This window comes from Cebus imitator, unplaced genomic scaffold (assembly GCF_001604975.1).
Source record: "Cebus imitator isolate Cc_AM_T3 unplaced genomic scaffold, Cebus_imitator-1.0 Scaffold163, whole genome shotgun sequence".
In the NCBI taxonomy this organism is placed as follows: domain Eukaryota; kingdom Metazoa; phylum Chordata; class Mammalia; order Primates; family Cebidae; genus Cebus; species Cebus imitator.
The window spans coordinates 2,054,999-2,070,768 of NW_016107478.1; the positions used below are offsets into that span (position 1 = coordinate 2,054,999).

At 40.7% G+C, this 15,770-nt stretch overlaps 1 protein-coding gene across 2 annotated transcripts in view; it reads right to left on the bottom strand.

The window, feature by feature from the left end:
- Positions 1 to 15,770, bottom strand: part of FYB2 (FYN binding protein 2) — a 113,989-nt gene that overhangs the window by 78,100 nt on the left and 20,119 nt on the right. For both annotated transcript variants that reach the window (XM_017543991.2, XM_017543990.2), the window contains exon 2: positions 809 to 1,556. In XM_017543991.2, the coding sequence (XP_017399480.1) occupies positions 809 to 1,556 (748 nt within the window). The remainder of the gene's footprint in view (positions 1 to 808; positions 1,557 to 15,770) is intronic.

Genomic DNA, 15,770 nt, shown 5'->3' on the forward strand with positions numbered 1-15,770 from the left:
TTTTTTTAGACAGGGTCTTGCTCTGTTGCCCAGGCTGAAGTGAAGTGGTGTAATTTCAACTCACTACAACCTCTGCCACCCAGGCTTAAGCAATTCTCCTGTCTCAGCCTCCCAAGTAGCTAGGATTATAGGCACAGGCCACCATGCCCCGCTAATTTTGTATTTTTAATAGAAATGGGGTTTCGCCATGTTGGCCAGGCTGGTCTTGAATTCCTGGCCCGAAGTGATCTTCCTACCTTGACCTCCCAAAATGTTGGGATTACAGGCATGAGCCACTGTGCCCAGCCAGTCCTTATCCTTTTTATAACTTACATAATACTGAGGTGAACCAAGAGCTTGGTGGCAAAACCAACAGCTTGCTGATAGATTCAATGTGAAGAATGAGGGAGAAGAAGGAAAACAGAGCATGGCTCCTAAGTTTTGGCCTGAGAAACCATGAGGATAATTGTGTTGTTTACCAAGATAGACAACTGGTGACAGATTTGAGTTATAAAGAGAACACTCAGGCTCTAGTGAGTTACATTACATAGATTGCCTGAATTCATGCAGCTTTTAAGAAGCAGAGGTAGGATTCAAATCCAGGTTTTCCAAAAACTATCTCACAATGTAATTCCAGAAGATTAAGCACTTTACCCAAACCCAAGATTTCAATTTAGCAGATGGGCCTAGAATATAGAATATCACACTGAGAGTTTGGAGCAACGTTGCTCAGGTCACATACATAACCACTATGAGTCAACAGGTTTTAAAGTAGGAAAACATGACGACCCCTCCCTAGCCCCTGTCCCATGGGGATCACGTTTGTTACCTGGGGCCTGGCTGGCAAGCTCACACTCATAGATAGGCTGGCAGGTGCTGCTTGCTGGGCTCCTCTCAGGATGTGGGTTTTCCCAGCTCTTCCTGATATGTTGAGAAATTAGAAAACAGGGATCTTCAGAGATGGTAAGTAATTTTTGGGGGGTCACCAAGTGCTTCTGGTAAGGAAGAGTCTGGGCTCCTTTTGTTTCCAGCTTTTTCCTGGGTTCCTCTGGAGAAAGCCTCATGCCTTTTTGTCCTTCCAGATGGAAGGACTTATTTCCACAGTTGGCAAGGAGAAGGGCTGATGACATTTCACTTTTCTGAGCTGAAACCTTCTCCCAGTTCCAGAGTTTGTTTCTGAAGCTACTGGCCACCATTACTTTTTCCTTAGTGGTTATCTCAACATTTGATTGAGTCACATCGAACAGCAGAGAAGCTTTCTGTGAACTTACTGCAGAAGATACAGTGGACTTTCCTAGAGGCCCTAGGGTGTTAGAACATTTTGAAATTTCACTCTTCTGAGCCAACTTTATTTTCTGACGTTGAAGAGGCTGGGACTCACTACTGGAACAATATGGTGGAAGCTGCTTGTGGTTGGATGAGAGGGGTTTTCCATTGGTCAAAATCTGAGATGACTGTGTGCCTCCAATGTCACCCTTTGGAGAAACACCTGCTGGGAATTTAATAGGTCCTGGAAGAGGTGGAGCATCAAGATTTTGAAATTTGGCTCGAAGTTCCTTGAAGTTTATTACCCCTTCCTAAAGCAAAACAAAAAACAAAAAACGAAACAAAAACAAAAAGCAAACAAACAAAAAACAAGTGTCTTATTATTCCAAGAAAAAAAACAATGTGATTAGCTGATCTTACTGTACCTGAGATCTCACTGATCTCACTGTGTTAAAGTGCTCTAGCTGTTGATATAATGCAACTGCTTACCTCATGGGCAATGCTAGCCAGCAATGCTGTTGTCCATATGAGATAGAATGAAAACACTGTTTCTTTCTTAAACACTTCAGGGATGTTTAATTTTCTCATAGCATATAAAGAACACCTATAGATAGTACTAAAAACAGCAAACTTTGATACAAACTTTTGAGGGCTCTCCACTGTCTATAAAAATAAATTCCAAACTGCTTTATACAGAATTCAAGGTTCTTCACAATGTTGTCCCAACAAGCTCAAAAGTTGGTGGAATTATGATCTCCAACCACAGCTAAACACGACTACCCTTAAGCCAAACAGCACTACTTGTAATTTTCTTAGACCCTCCTACTCTCTATCACCTGGAGTTTGCTTTGTGTTCTTCCTTCACCAAATGCATCCCCATTAGCTTGTCATCACCTTTCTTGCAATTCACTGCCTACTTCTCCATCAATATTTCACCTAGGGAATGTAATTCAATATGCAAAAAAAATAATAATTCCATTAAAAGTTGGGCAAAGGACACGAACAGAAAACCTAATACTGCATGTTCTCACAAGTATGAGCCAACCATTGAGTACACATGGACATAAAGATGGAAAGAAAAGGCACTGGAGACTACGAGGGGGTGAAGGAACAAGGTGGGGGTAAAGGTTGAAAAATTACCTATCAGGTCCTATGCTCACTACCTAGGTGATGGAATCATTCATACACCAATCCTCAGTGACACACAGTTTACCCGTGTACAAGCATGTGCATGTACTTTCTGAACCTAAAATGAAAGCCAAAAAAAAAAAAAAAAAGCTTTCACCTGTGGATGACAGACATATCTAACTTCTTTCCTGTCTCCTTGGTACTTCCATAGCTTTTTCTATCTTGGCTGTTGAACTTAACATTATGGAGGGGAGAAAAGAACAAACTTTGGAGCTAGACAGACTTATGTTCATATTAAGACTCCACTCTTTCTCTTCTAGGAAAATATGTTGATCTTCCCTCCAAGTGCCTCATAAAAAATAAGTCATCAAACAGTAGAAGGATTAGAGCCATTATATGTGAAATGTCCATTACAGTGCCTGACACACAGTAGGTCCATGCTAAATAAAAAGTTCTTTATCAGAGGCCAGATAACTCTCTTGTATTTTTAACTCTCCTTGAGAAATGATCATGCTCTTCCCTCTAAATTCAGCTTCTATTCACTATATGAAAATTGTGGTCGTAATGGGAGCCCAGTCTTTGGGGCAGAGGAAGGAGCATGGTGGGTTTATACAGGGAGCTGACTGGTGGTTGGGACAGGTAGGTGCAGGCTTAGCTCCTGCTCCATGTTCTTCCTGTTGCTCTTTCTTCCTCCCACCTAGACTGCATTAGATTTTTTTTTTTTGAGACGGAGTCTTGCTCTGTCGCCAGGCTGGACACAGTGGTGCAGTCTCAGCTCACTGCAACCTCCGCCTCCTGGGTTCAAGCGATTCTTCTGCCTCAGCCTCCCTAGTAGCTGGGACCACAGGTGCATGCCAAACGCCTGGCTAATTTTTGTATTTTTAGTAGAGAAGGGGTTTCACCATGTTGGCCAGGATGGTCTCGATCTCTTGACCTCGTGATCTACCTGCCTCGGCCCCCCAAAGTGCTGGGATTACAGGCGTGAGCCACCTCGCCCAACCCGCATTAGATTTTATAAGTGTGTTTTGTCATCTTTTCTTTTGCAAGAGGTAGGATAATGTCTAGTGGAGCCATTGCAAAAAATAAGAGCCATGTTCCTCTCCTGATCATCTTAAAGGTTTTTAATTTCATGTACACAGACCATCTCCATGGCAGTGACTTTTGATTTCGCCAGCCTAGGAAATGTTGGGCAACCTTTTCTCACTATATTTACAGTTGACTCACACCTGCCTTCTGAAGTTTTCGGAAGGGAGGGAAATTGAACAAGAAGCATGAAGCAAGTGTCTGGGAGCTTAAGTGCATGCATTCTCTCTCCTTTTTCATCTCTTTGTTCTCTCTCTCTCTCTCTCACACACACACACACACACACACACACACACACACACACACATCCAGCAGACAAGTTAATTCAACTACACTTTCTCTCCCCTGACATAGCAGAAGCCAGCACTGGGCATGAAATCAGGGGATCTGAGTGTGAGACTCTGTTCGCCATTTTCCATTTATGTGCCTTGGGCAATTCACTTCCCTTCCTTAAGCCTTATTTTCCTTGCTATAAAATGAAACATATTTCTGACAGCAGTTCAAGGTTATTGTAAGAATCAAATGAGATAACTCAATATACACACCTCTATGATAAATATTTTTTAAATCGTGGTAAAATACACATAAAACATGCCATCTTAACTATTTCTAAGTGTAGAATTTGGTGGTGTTATATAGATTCACATTGTTGTGCAGCCAATCTCCTGAACTCTTTTCATCTTGCAAAATAAACTCCATATCCATTAAACAATTCCATATTCTGCCCTCTCATTCTACACTCTGTCTCTGAATTTGACTATTCTAGGTACTGTATAAGAGGAATCATAAGGTATTTGTCTTTTTATAACTGTCTTATTTCCTTCCTTTTTAAGGCTAAATAATATATCATAGTGTATATATAACACATTCTGTTTATTCATTCATCCATCAATGGGTAGTTGGGTTGCTTCCATCTCTTAGCGATTATGAATGATGCTTCTATAAGCATAAGTGTACAGATATTTCATTGGGACCCTATGTTCAATTCTTTTGAGTGTGTTCCCAGAAGTGGAATTGCTGGATTATATGTTAATTCTATTTTTAATTTTTGAGGAATCTCCCTTCTGTTTTCCATAGCAACTGCACTATTTTACATTCTCACCAACAGTGTACAGGTATTCCAGTTTCTCCACATCTTCACCAACACTTGTTTTTACAATAGCCATCCTAATGGGTATGATTTTGTCAGTGGTTAATATTTTTAAAGTAATACAATGATTATTTTCAGTTCTTCACTATCTGAAGTCACATGGACTACTACCGTACAATGTTATTGCTTAGTAGATTTTAGTCTCTGTAGGATTAATTAAGCAAAACCCTATGAGATAGAATTATGGATTTGATAACCTCCAAACCAAGATTCTGTGCAAAGATCACTGGTTTGTGGGGAGCAAACCTGATTATACCTGGCTCTTTACTCTTTCAACACATGTTCATTAAGTATCTACATCCAGACCAAACATTGTTTTATACAGTCAAGGGCTCTGTTGTAATGTCAAGGAGAGGCAGGAAATAAGCAATTACACAAGAAAATATTAGAGACAAAGTGCTATGTGGAGAATTAAATGGATTATGCAATAGTGACTCAGTGCCTACCACCAATTTTCAGAGCTACAGTAGAAAAGTAATTTCTCTCTAGCTCAGTCTTACCTCAAATTAGAGGTTGATCTGGGTGGTCTCTGAAACCCCTTCTGGCTCTAATATTTAGATTTTATTTTCCTTACAACCAAAGGGAAATAGATGTGATGCATTTTGTTTTTTATTATTCATCAGCCATAGGTAGAAGTTCAGGTGTGAGGACATGAGGAAAACTGCATGAAGATGGTTTGGAAGGTGGCCATGGGGTCCTTCTGGTTAAAACCGTGTTTCACTTTTCAGCTGCCACCCCTAGTCAGTCCCCAGATCCCATTGATCTGGACTCTTAAGCAGCCCATGAACCCCTCTTATTCTTCCTCACTTACTGCTTGGAATGAGTTCTTCATGGTCTCTGCTTCCGCTCTTAGCCCCTCTAATCCACCATTTACTCAGCTGTTAGACAAACTTCTTTAAAAACAAATCTGATCATACAAGTCCCTTACGTGCTTTAAAACCTTCAATTTGGCATCCCCAAAGCTTTCAAATAAGCTCAAACTCTTGATTAGCATATAAGACTCCCCCTAATCCCAACCGTCTTAATGCTCCAACATCACACTGGGGCTTCCCCCAGCAAGCTTTCTTCCATATAGCCTCACCAAATTGCTGACATTCTTCCAAACCTGTTTTGCCCTTTCATGTAGCTGTAATTTTGAATGTGCTCATCTTTCTCTCTAATTTCTTGAACTAGCAAATTCCTGCTTGTTCAAACTTTAACTTGTGTCATCTCAAAATATTTATTGATTTTCTACTATGTGCTAGATACTAGGGTTATGAAGATGAATGAGGAATCCGACCTTTCAGAACTCAAAAAATGAAGGAGACAGACACAAACTGGATGTTTTAACATAATACAGGGACTTATTAAATATATAGCACAAAGTCTGTGGAGGGAACATAGAAAAGGGGCTTATGATGCAAATCTGGCTGCCAAGCAGGTTTGCTAGAGGGGATTTCCCAGCTTAAACAGTCAGCCAAGCAAAGAACAGAGGAAGGCAGTCCAGAGCGTGAACGCAGAAGGCACAGCCTTGGGAACAGCATGACATATAGGGGAAGCAGCAGCAATTCCACATAACTGAAGACCCAGTGTGCAGTTATGTGAGCCTGGGGAAGCAAGGAGAGGCCAAGTCTTAATGTCATTGGGCTTAATCTTCAGAGTCAGTGAGGCGCTACTGATGAGTTTCCTGGTGAGCAGCTAAAGGCAATTTCTAACTGATTCCTTTTTCATGATCACTCTATGTAAAGCAACATCTCCCCTTCACTCCCTACCTACCTTACCCTAGGTATAGACTGGCTCATCCAACCCTTTCTAGTGAGCCTTCCCCTAGCACAGAGCCTGGAAAGCTTGGAACTACCATTCCCTGGCACTCTTTCAGCTGGAATTCTGCCCGACAGAGGTGTCCATGGCTTGAGAAATGAGGCCCTGAGGGTATGGCCACTCAGGGGAGAGCATATGCTTTGGGGAACAGCTGTTGGCAGAGATTCCCATGCTGTGCGATGGGTAGCAGCATCGGTGGGTTCACACAGGAACTGCCCCATTCCCTTAGCCATAGCATCTAAGCTTCTTCCCAGTTCTGGGAATTCCTAAAATTCCTAAAAGTATTTGCTTTTTGTAAATCCTTTTCCATTCATATTTACAATAACAGATTTGGTTATCTGCAACAACAACAACAAAAACACTGGCCAGTACAACCTGGTTTGTTTTTCTTTATAGCACTATCGAAACCCATCATAGGGTCTGTCTCCCTCCATCGGAATGTAAGTTCTTGAAGGTAGGGACTTTGTTTGTAGTTCAGTATTTGCCCACTGCTATAGTGCCAGTGCTTCAAAAAAATGTGGTGAAGGAATGAATCCTCGATTCACAAGTCTTTCAGAACATCCTTAAGATGGGGCCAGTATCCTATTTATCTTGGTATCCCCAGCAGTGACAGAAGTGACCCACAAAATCTTGGGTGAATGAGTTAATCAGGGAATAGATATTTAGAAAAGTTAGCTGGTTCACGTAGTACATGAACCGTAACTCAGCAGAATCTTAATTTTTTTCCTGCGTCATCTTTGTGAAAGTAATTTAGAATGCCCAAGGAAACAAATGATCTAACTGCTATCATGTCAAAAGACAGCCCTAAAAATAGCCCTGGAAAATAGCTTGGTACTTCTGATTTGTACTGGGCAAGCCTCAAATACCTCATCTGGAAAGTACAGGCCAAAACAATCCCAGAGATATTGTGGGAACAACCTAAGATAAAAGACAGTGGTGTCCTCTAAACAGAGAGGGTATATCTCTTTGATATGGAAATTAACCAAGAAGGTAGCATTCAAGAAAAACAAAGATATTACTGTTTCAGAAGAATGGAAAGACCAGGGTAAAATAGTTGGAAATCTGAATCTCAGCCCTTTAAGTGTGGCAGTTATATTTAGATGAATGTATTTAGTCACTAGGGAAAGAGACTCCATCAAACAGATACCTTTTATTCAATGTTTATGTTACAGAAATCTAAGGAATAATAATACAATAACAAAAATGGGCAGATGCATGATATTACCATATACCAGACACTGTTCTAAGCACTTCATATACATTAACTCATTTAAACCCATGTATTCTCGGGATACAGACAAGGATTGTGAGGCATCCAGGGCCTATGTGACCCGTCCAAGGTCATGCAGCAAGGAAGGGTCAAAGCTAGGAATCAAACTCATACAAGCTGGCTTTGGGGCCCATATGCTCTATTCTGAACTCCTCCAACCCAAGAATTTGCTTGGTGGGCCTAGAAAATTTTTTGGCTACAATTTTCTAGACACATGCTAATACCTGATCATGTGAGCATAAATGCTGTAATCTCTTCGTGGGAAGATTATTTTCCACTTTGCTAGTTTCATAGAATTGAAAACTATATTTTTTTCCATTCTCATCATCCTTATTAACAACTCTTATGTATGATATCTTAATTAATTTCCGCAATAACCGCACCAATTAGGCATTGTTACTGGCTCTTTTTTATAGGTAGGGTAGCAAAGGTTAAGTAACTTTCCCCAGGCTATGTAGTTAGAGAATGATACAGGAATTTGAATCCAAGTCTGTATAACACCAGGACTGTTTTTATTTATTCTGCTAATATCCCTTTCTTATAAATTGAGCTCTACTTTAAAATTCCTCCTTTAATTCATGAAAATATCATAATCAATTTTGTATATGTCACATTTACTTTAGAGATTATTTAAAAATGTGTAGGTCTAATCACACCATTGAAACAAACCAAAATCCCAAGAAGCCAATTTGCGTTGGCTTTTAAGACACTTTTTCAGATGTTTTGTTATTTACACTGATGTGAACAAAACATTTAGTTAATATAATTGGCAGAGCTTTTAAAATTTTAATAAATAACATGGCCATTGTGACCATGTATCTTGGACTTTTCAAGGTAGCTTTTATTTAATGTAATTTAAAAGATGATGGAAAAATGCAGAACCAAATAACAAAACTCAGTGTTATACCCTTTCAAAGTAAATTTGCAGGTGATAATAAATTGCTTCAAATCACATCTAGATCTCTGCTTTATAAAGCATGACAGAGACAGCTGTTCCGTCCTTTCCTGAGTTTACCCTGCTGCAGCAGGCTGCTAGGTAACCCTCTCTATGTCACAGCTCTCTGCCTTATATCTTCAATGGCATTCATTGTAGATGTAAGCTGCCTTGGACAAGGACTGCAGGTGCTCAATAAGTTAGTAGTGACTTGGTAAGTGAATGTGGTCATAAAAATATACCTAAGTTCCAAAAGGAGAAGATACTATTTTATGCACATTTTTTAAACTGGAAAATAAAGGTTAACTCATTTCTGAATGTCTGCACATTGCTAACTATTGCTTTCCACAGGGAGAAACAGTCGCAACGTCAATGGCAATGGTTAATCACAAGTCTGAACCTTCCTCTGTGGTAAGCAAATCCAAGAGCCTTAAGGAATATGCAAACTCAAAATCCAAGGCAAAGAGAAGGTAGCAAAAGCCAAGAAATTACAAGCGCAGGAAGAGAGGCTGCGCTGTAGCTGTCAAATCCTATCTAAGATGGAAAGAAGTAGAAGTTGATTAAGTATAGCATCTGAGTCACCCTTCATGAATAAAAGGGCTTCAATTCAACCTTCACTACTATAAAAGCTATAATGATGGTGAAACTGTCTGGATTCTTGGTACCAATGATTAATTCCTGTGAAGGGGTAGGAACAACAGAGCACAGAAGTGCTTGAAATCTTCCCATCTGCCCTCTGAACTCACACCGTAGTTGTTAGTTGAGGTTAAATCTTAAGGTTAGAAAGGTTAAAACCGTCCTATGTAAAGACGAAAGAACCAATCATTGCACCCCCATTATCTGTCAAGTCAAATAATTACTTTTAATCTCTAGGTTGGGTATGAGCAAAAATCCCAGCTCCATTAAATATTTGGCCTTGAACAAGCTACTACTAAATCTCTCTGCATCTGTAAAATGGGGCCAGTACTACTCACCACATGGGGTATAAAGTTTCAGTTAAGTGTTACAAAGTTCCTAAGTGCCCAGCCTCTGGCCAGTGCTCTTGGTGAGGCTGCTCCTCCTCTAGTTGCAACCACATATACCATCTGCTCTCCCTCAGCCATGACGCTGCCCACTGCAGACTGCAAAGGCAGCCCAGAGTCTTGATGGTCCTCATACAACATATGTTTTCCTCACCTCAATAACTCGTGAATTACCACTATGCTGCCTAGGCCCCCAGCCCAAGTGAGAGGCAATAGTTAGCCAATGACTTGTCTTCCCCTAAAACATCAGGCCAGTGAGCCTTACATCCCCATTTACCTTGGTCACCATGAGAAAGCCAAGCTGGTCTGAAACACAGGGCCTTACTCCCCACAGACCTCTGCAGTATCACCAATTGCATCCCATTTCCCGCCCTTCCCCAACCTCCCTAACCTTCAGTCTGAAAACTTCCTCATGGCCTCAGCCTCTTCTATGAACCTGTCCTCTACCTTTTTGCTCTAACTCAGACTCATCTCTCTCCTGAAGACATGGCTTCTCTGCCAAGCATGGCTTTCCCCTTCCACACTCCTCTCTTCCTGGGCCAGAAAGTGGAGTAAAGCGTTTTCTTAGCTTGTCACTGTTCCTTTCAAATTATTTTTTCTTCCTCGATAACACCAATGCCTGCAAAGGCCATGTCAAACTAAACCTACTGCTTCCCATTGATGTCTTCCACAATATTTCTGGTCACTCCCTTTTATTTATTAAAGATGTTAGTACCTGGCTCACTGCTCTTTATTACTACTCTCATTGCAATAAGCAAATTCCAAATTCATGCAGATAACCCTTCCAACACTCTGGCCTCATATCTGATGCTCATCTTTCACCCTACTTCAGCCACTAATTTCCATAGATACACCTTAGACCCTGCTATGAGTAATAAATGAACCATCTCCAACATATCAATTTCAAGTACCCTACTCCTGGACACCCATCCCATCTTACCCACTTGCCTTTTCTGGTGCCCCAACTCTAGCAATGCTTTAGCCTCATGGACCTTAACACTGCTTCTCTACTATCCTCTCCCATCTTCCTTTCCCTCTGTATCCAGATTGGATTCCATAGACCATCTCGAGAATCACTCTCTGGAATACATTTTAACTCTTGCCTCTCTCCCATGCCATAGTTACTTGAACGTGGATAAGGTATGAAATATACCTGGAACTCTATCTTTGGTTAATCACTCTTCCTACCCTTTATCTATACCTGAAGCAGAATGAAACCCTGGGTAGCTCCTATCTACTTTGCCATTTGTAGGGGCTGGAATTGTCTAACAGAGTGGGAGCATGCAGAAACTTGAAGTCCAAGTTAAGGAGTTAGGATTTTATTCCATAGGCAGTGGGGAGCCTCTAAGTTTTGAGCAGGAGAATGACACAGTGGGCAACTTCATTCAGGTTTCATGCAAGGCACTGATTTCCCAATCCTTCTGGCTTCTTTCCCATCTGGGGCAAGTGTCTCCCTCTGCTTACTTCTGTCTTGGTGCTTATTATATTCTATCTTATCATAACTATTTACTGGCCTGCCTCTCCCACTAAACCTCATCTTTTTCAATGCAAGGACTATGTCTTTCCATCATTGTATCTTCAGCTGATAGCTGGGCTGAAGCGGTTCATAACACTTCATCCCGATTTAGTGAAGGTAGTTGTGCAAGCAATTGTCTAACTATCAGTACTGTGCATGGAATCAATGAAAATATAGTGAAGAATTAGTTTGATTTGGCCCATTCATGAAATCCTTCCCAAAGGAAGTAAGATTGAAGGATGAGTTTCCATTGCAGAGAAAAGGGCTATGAAGACATTTTAGGCTAAAGGAACAGCATAGGCAAAAGCATGGAGGTGCGCAGGTCTGTCATATTTTCAGATCAGAGCAGCTAGAGTATCAAATGAGTGGAGCAGGAAGAAGAAAGCCATTATTCTTCCCAGAAGCCTTCAAAAGTTTAGGGCATTCAAAGCCTTCATTCAATGAAGTAATGAAGAATCAGTTTCCTTTTCAGGTCAATAAGAGGAGGAAATATTTTGGTGCAGGGAACCCTTCGGTGGATGCAAGATCATATCACTTTGCCACTTTCTTGCCTGCATCTGCCTACACTCCTTGTCATGAGGGCCTTTCTGTCCATCCATCACCAATGACAGAGCCATTAGAACTTTCTTACAAGAATTCCAATAGAACATTGACATCAACACAAACAATCATCTTCCTAGGATCAACATGAAAATGTGTGTGTTGGCAGCCTCTCTGTAAAACCTTTTCCATCCATTTCTTTCTCTGCACAAGAGCTCAGTCTTCATGTCTTCCTCTTTCTTTGCAATATTGCTTGGATTCTCTCAAATTTAGTTACAGTGCTAATTTAGATCTACAATCCTTATACAAAAATGCTCTGACCAGATTTACTGTGGAATTCAAATTTATCCAATTTTAGAAAGGTAATATATTACAAATTCTGTATATGTAAACCCTAGTATAGTCTGAGACAGCATCCTGTGATCAAACATGTTACAATTTCTGCAGTAAAGCATATTAATATTCACCTAATGCAAGATAAATAAAGACCATATATTGTCTCATGTTGGTTCAGGCAAGCTTTTGAAACCAAAAAGGTTATGAAAAATTAGTGGGTTTCAGAGCTTATTGGCTTTTGGAATTGTGAGTAATGAGATCAAGAACTTTTCGCTACCCACTTCCTCAGGATTTTTGAAGAAGGAATAACAAAAAGCAAGACAATTATTCAGCTCCGGGCATAATCAATGGCAGCTGTACCGATAGTTATTCCTTGGTTCATCTGGTTGTCTTCTTCTACTTAGACTTTTGCAATCATTTTCTAACTGGCAACCCGGCCTCACACAAAAATGATGCAGGGGGCCAAGGCAACCACCAGTACAGAGACAGTCTGCCATTACAGAGGTGGGCCGGCTTTCCTGAGGCAGTTCTAACTACACCTGAATAAACAGGACTGCAGGGAAGTTCACATGGCAGCTAGGCGGAGTCCACAGCAGCTCAGCAAAGCCTCTGCAGGCAGACAGTGACTAGGCTGCCTCCTTGCTGGGCAGGGCAGCCCTGATAAAAAGGGAGCAGCACAACAGAAACTCATAAATAAAGCCCAAACTACCTGGGACATAGCACCTGGGGAAAAAAAAAGGAGGGTTATAAGTTCTGCTGCAGCAGACTTAAACATACCTGCCCAGCAGCTCTGAATGAACAATGGAGATCACAGCTCAGCACTTGAGCTCCAATAAAGGACAGACTGTCTCTTCAAGCAGCTCCCTGACCCCTGTATATCGAAAGAGTCACCTCATAAAGGAGAGCTCAGACTGACATTTGGCGGGTATCCTCCAGGGACAAAGATAGCAGAATAAGAAACTGGCAGCAACACTTACGGTTATGCAGCTGCTGCAGGTGATCCCCAGGCAAGCAGGGCCTGGAGTGGACCTCAGCTGTCCTACAGCAGAGGGGCCAGACTATTAGAAGAAAAACTAAGAAACAGAAAGAAATAATTTCATCATCAACAAACTGGATGTCCACTCAGAGACCCAATATGAAAGTCAACAACTTCAAAAACGACAGGTGGATAAATCCACAAAGATGGGAAGAAACCAGCGTAAAAGGATGAAAACACTCGAAACCAGAACACCTCTCCTCCTACAAGGGATCACAACTCCTCACCAGCAAGGGACAAGGCTGGATGGAAAATGAGTGTGATGAGTTGACAGAATCAGGCTCCAGAAGTTGGGTAATAAGAAACTTCTGTGAGCTAAAAGAACATGTTCTAACCCAATGCAAAGAAACTAAGAACATTGAAAAAAGATTTGATGAAAAGCTAATGAGAATGGTCCATGTAGAAAGGAATATAAGTGAATTGATGGAGCTGAAAAACACAACACGAGAACTTTACAAAGCATGCACAAGTTCCAACAGCTGAATTGACCAAGCAGAAGAAAGGATATCAGAGGTCGAAGATCAGCTAAATGAAATAAAATGAGAAGGCAAGATTAGAGAAAAAAGGGCAAAAAGAATGAACAAAGTCTCCATGAAATATGGGACTATGTGAAAAGACCTAATCTATGTTTGATAGGTGTACCTGAATGTGACGGAGAGAATGAATCCAAGCTGGAAAATACTCTTCAGGATGTTATCCAGGAAAATATCCCCAACCTAGCAAGGCAAACCAATATTCAAGTCCAGAAATTACAGAGAACTCCACAAATACATTCCTCAAGAAGAGCAACCCCAAGGCACATAATCCTCAGATTCACCAGGGTTGAAATGAAGGAGAAAATGCTAAGGACACCCAGAGAGAAAGGTCGGGTTACCCACAAAGGGAAGCCCATCTGACTCACAGCAGATCTCTCAGCAGAAACCCAACAAGCCAGAAGAGAGTGGGGGCCAATATTCAACATCCTTAAAGAAAAGAACTTTCAACCCAGAATTTCATATCCAGCCAAACTAAGCTTCATAAGTGAAGGAAAAATACGAAATCCTTTGTGAACAAGAAAGTACTCAGAGATTTAATCACCACCAGGCCTGCTTTACAAGAGGTCCTGAAAGAGGCACTGAACATAGAAAGGAACAACCAGTACCAGCCACTCCAAAATCATACCAAATGGTAAAGAGCATCAACACAATGAAGAAACTGCATCAACTGACAGGCAAAACAGTCAGCTAACATCAAAATGGCAGGATCACATTCACACATAACAATATTAACCCTAAATGTAAATGGGCTAAATGCCCCAATCAAAAGACACAGACTGGCAAATTGGATAAAAAGCCAGAACCCACTGGTGTTCTTTATACAGCAAACCTATCTCACATGCAAGGATACACAAAGGCTCAAAATAAAGGGATGGAGGAAGATTTACCAAGCATGGAGAGCAAAAAAAAAGCAGGAGTTCAATTCTCGTCTCAGATAAAATAGACTTTAAACCAACAAAGATCAAAAGAGACAAAGAAGGACATTACATAATGGTAAAAAGATCAATGCAACAAGAAGAGCTAACAATCCTAAATATATATGCACCCAAAACAGGAGCACCCAAATACATAAGGCAAGTTCTTAATGACTTACAAAGAGACTTAGACACCCACACAATTATAGTGGGAGACTTTAACACCCCATTGTCAATATTAGATCAACAAGACAGAAAATTAACAAGGATATCCTGGACTTGAACTCAGACCTGGATCAAGCAAACCTAATAGACCTTTACAGAACTGTCCACCCCAAGTCCACAGAATATACATTCTTCTCAGCACCACATTGCACCTACTCTAAAATTGACCACATAATTTGAAGTAAATTACTCCTCAACAAATGCAAAAGAATGGAAATCATATCAAACAGTCTCTCAGACCATGTGCAATCAAGTTAGAACTTAGAATTCAGAAACTAACTCAGAACTGCACAGCTTCATGGAAACCAAACAGCTGGCTCTTGCATGTTGACTGGATAAACAATGAAATGAAGGCAGAAATAAAGATGTTCTTCAAAACCAACGAGAACAAAGACACAACATACCAGAATCTCTGGGACACATTAAAAGCAGTCTCTAGAGGAAAATATATGGCAATAAATGCCCACATGAGAAGCCAGGAGAGACCTAAAATTGACACCCTATCATCAAAATTGAAAGAGCTAGAGGAGCAAGATTAAAAAAACTCAAAACCTAGCAAAGACAAGAAATAACTAAGATCAGACCACAACTGAAGGGGATAGAGACACAAAAAACCCTTCAAAAAATCAATAAATCCAGGAGTTGGTTTTTCAAAAATATCAACAAAAAAGACAGACCACTAGACAGATCAATAAAAAAGAAAAGAGAGAATAATCAAATAGATGCAATAAAAAACGATAAAGGGGATATCACCACAGATTCCACAGAAATTCAAAGCATCATTAGAGATTATTACGAACAACTCTATGCACATAAACTAGTAAACCTGGAAGAAATGGATAAATTCCTGGACACTTGCATCCTCTCAAGCATAAACCAGGAAGAAGTCGAAAACCTGAATAAACCAATAACAAGGTCTGAAGTTCAGGCAGCAATTAAGAGCCTATCACCCAAAAAAAGCCCAGGTCCAGATGGGTTCACAGCCAAATTCTACCAGACATACAAAAAGGAGCTGGTACCATTCCTTCTGAAACT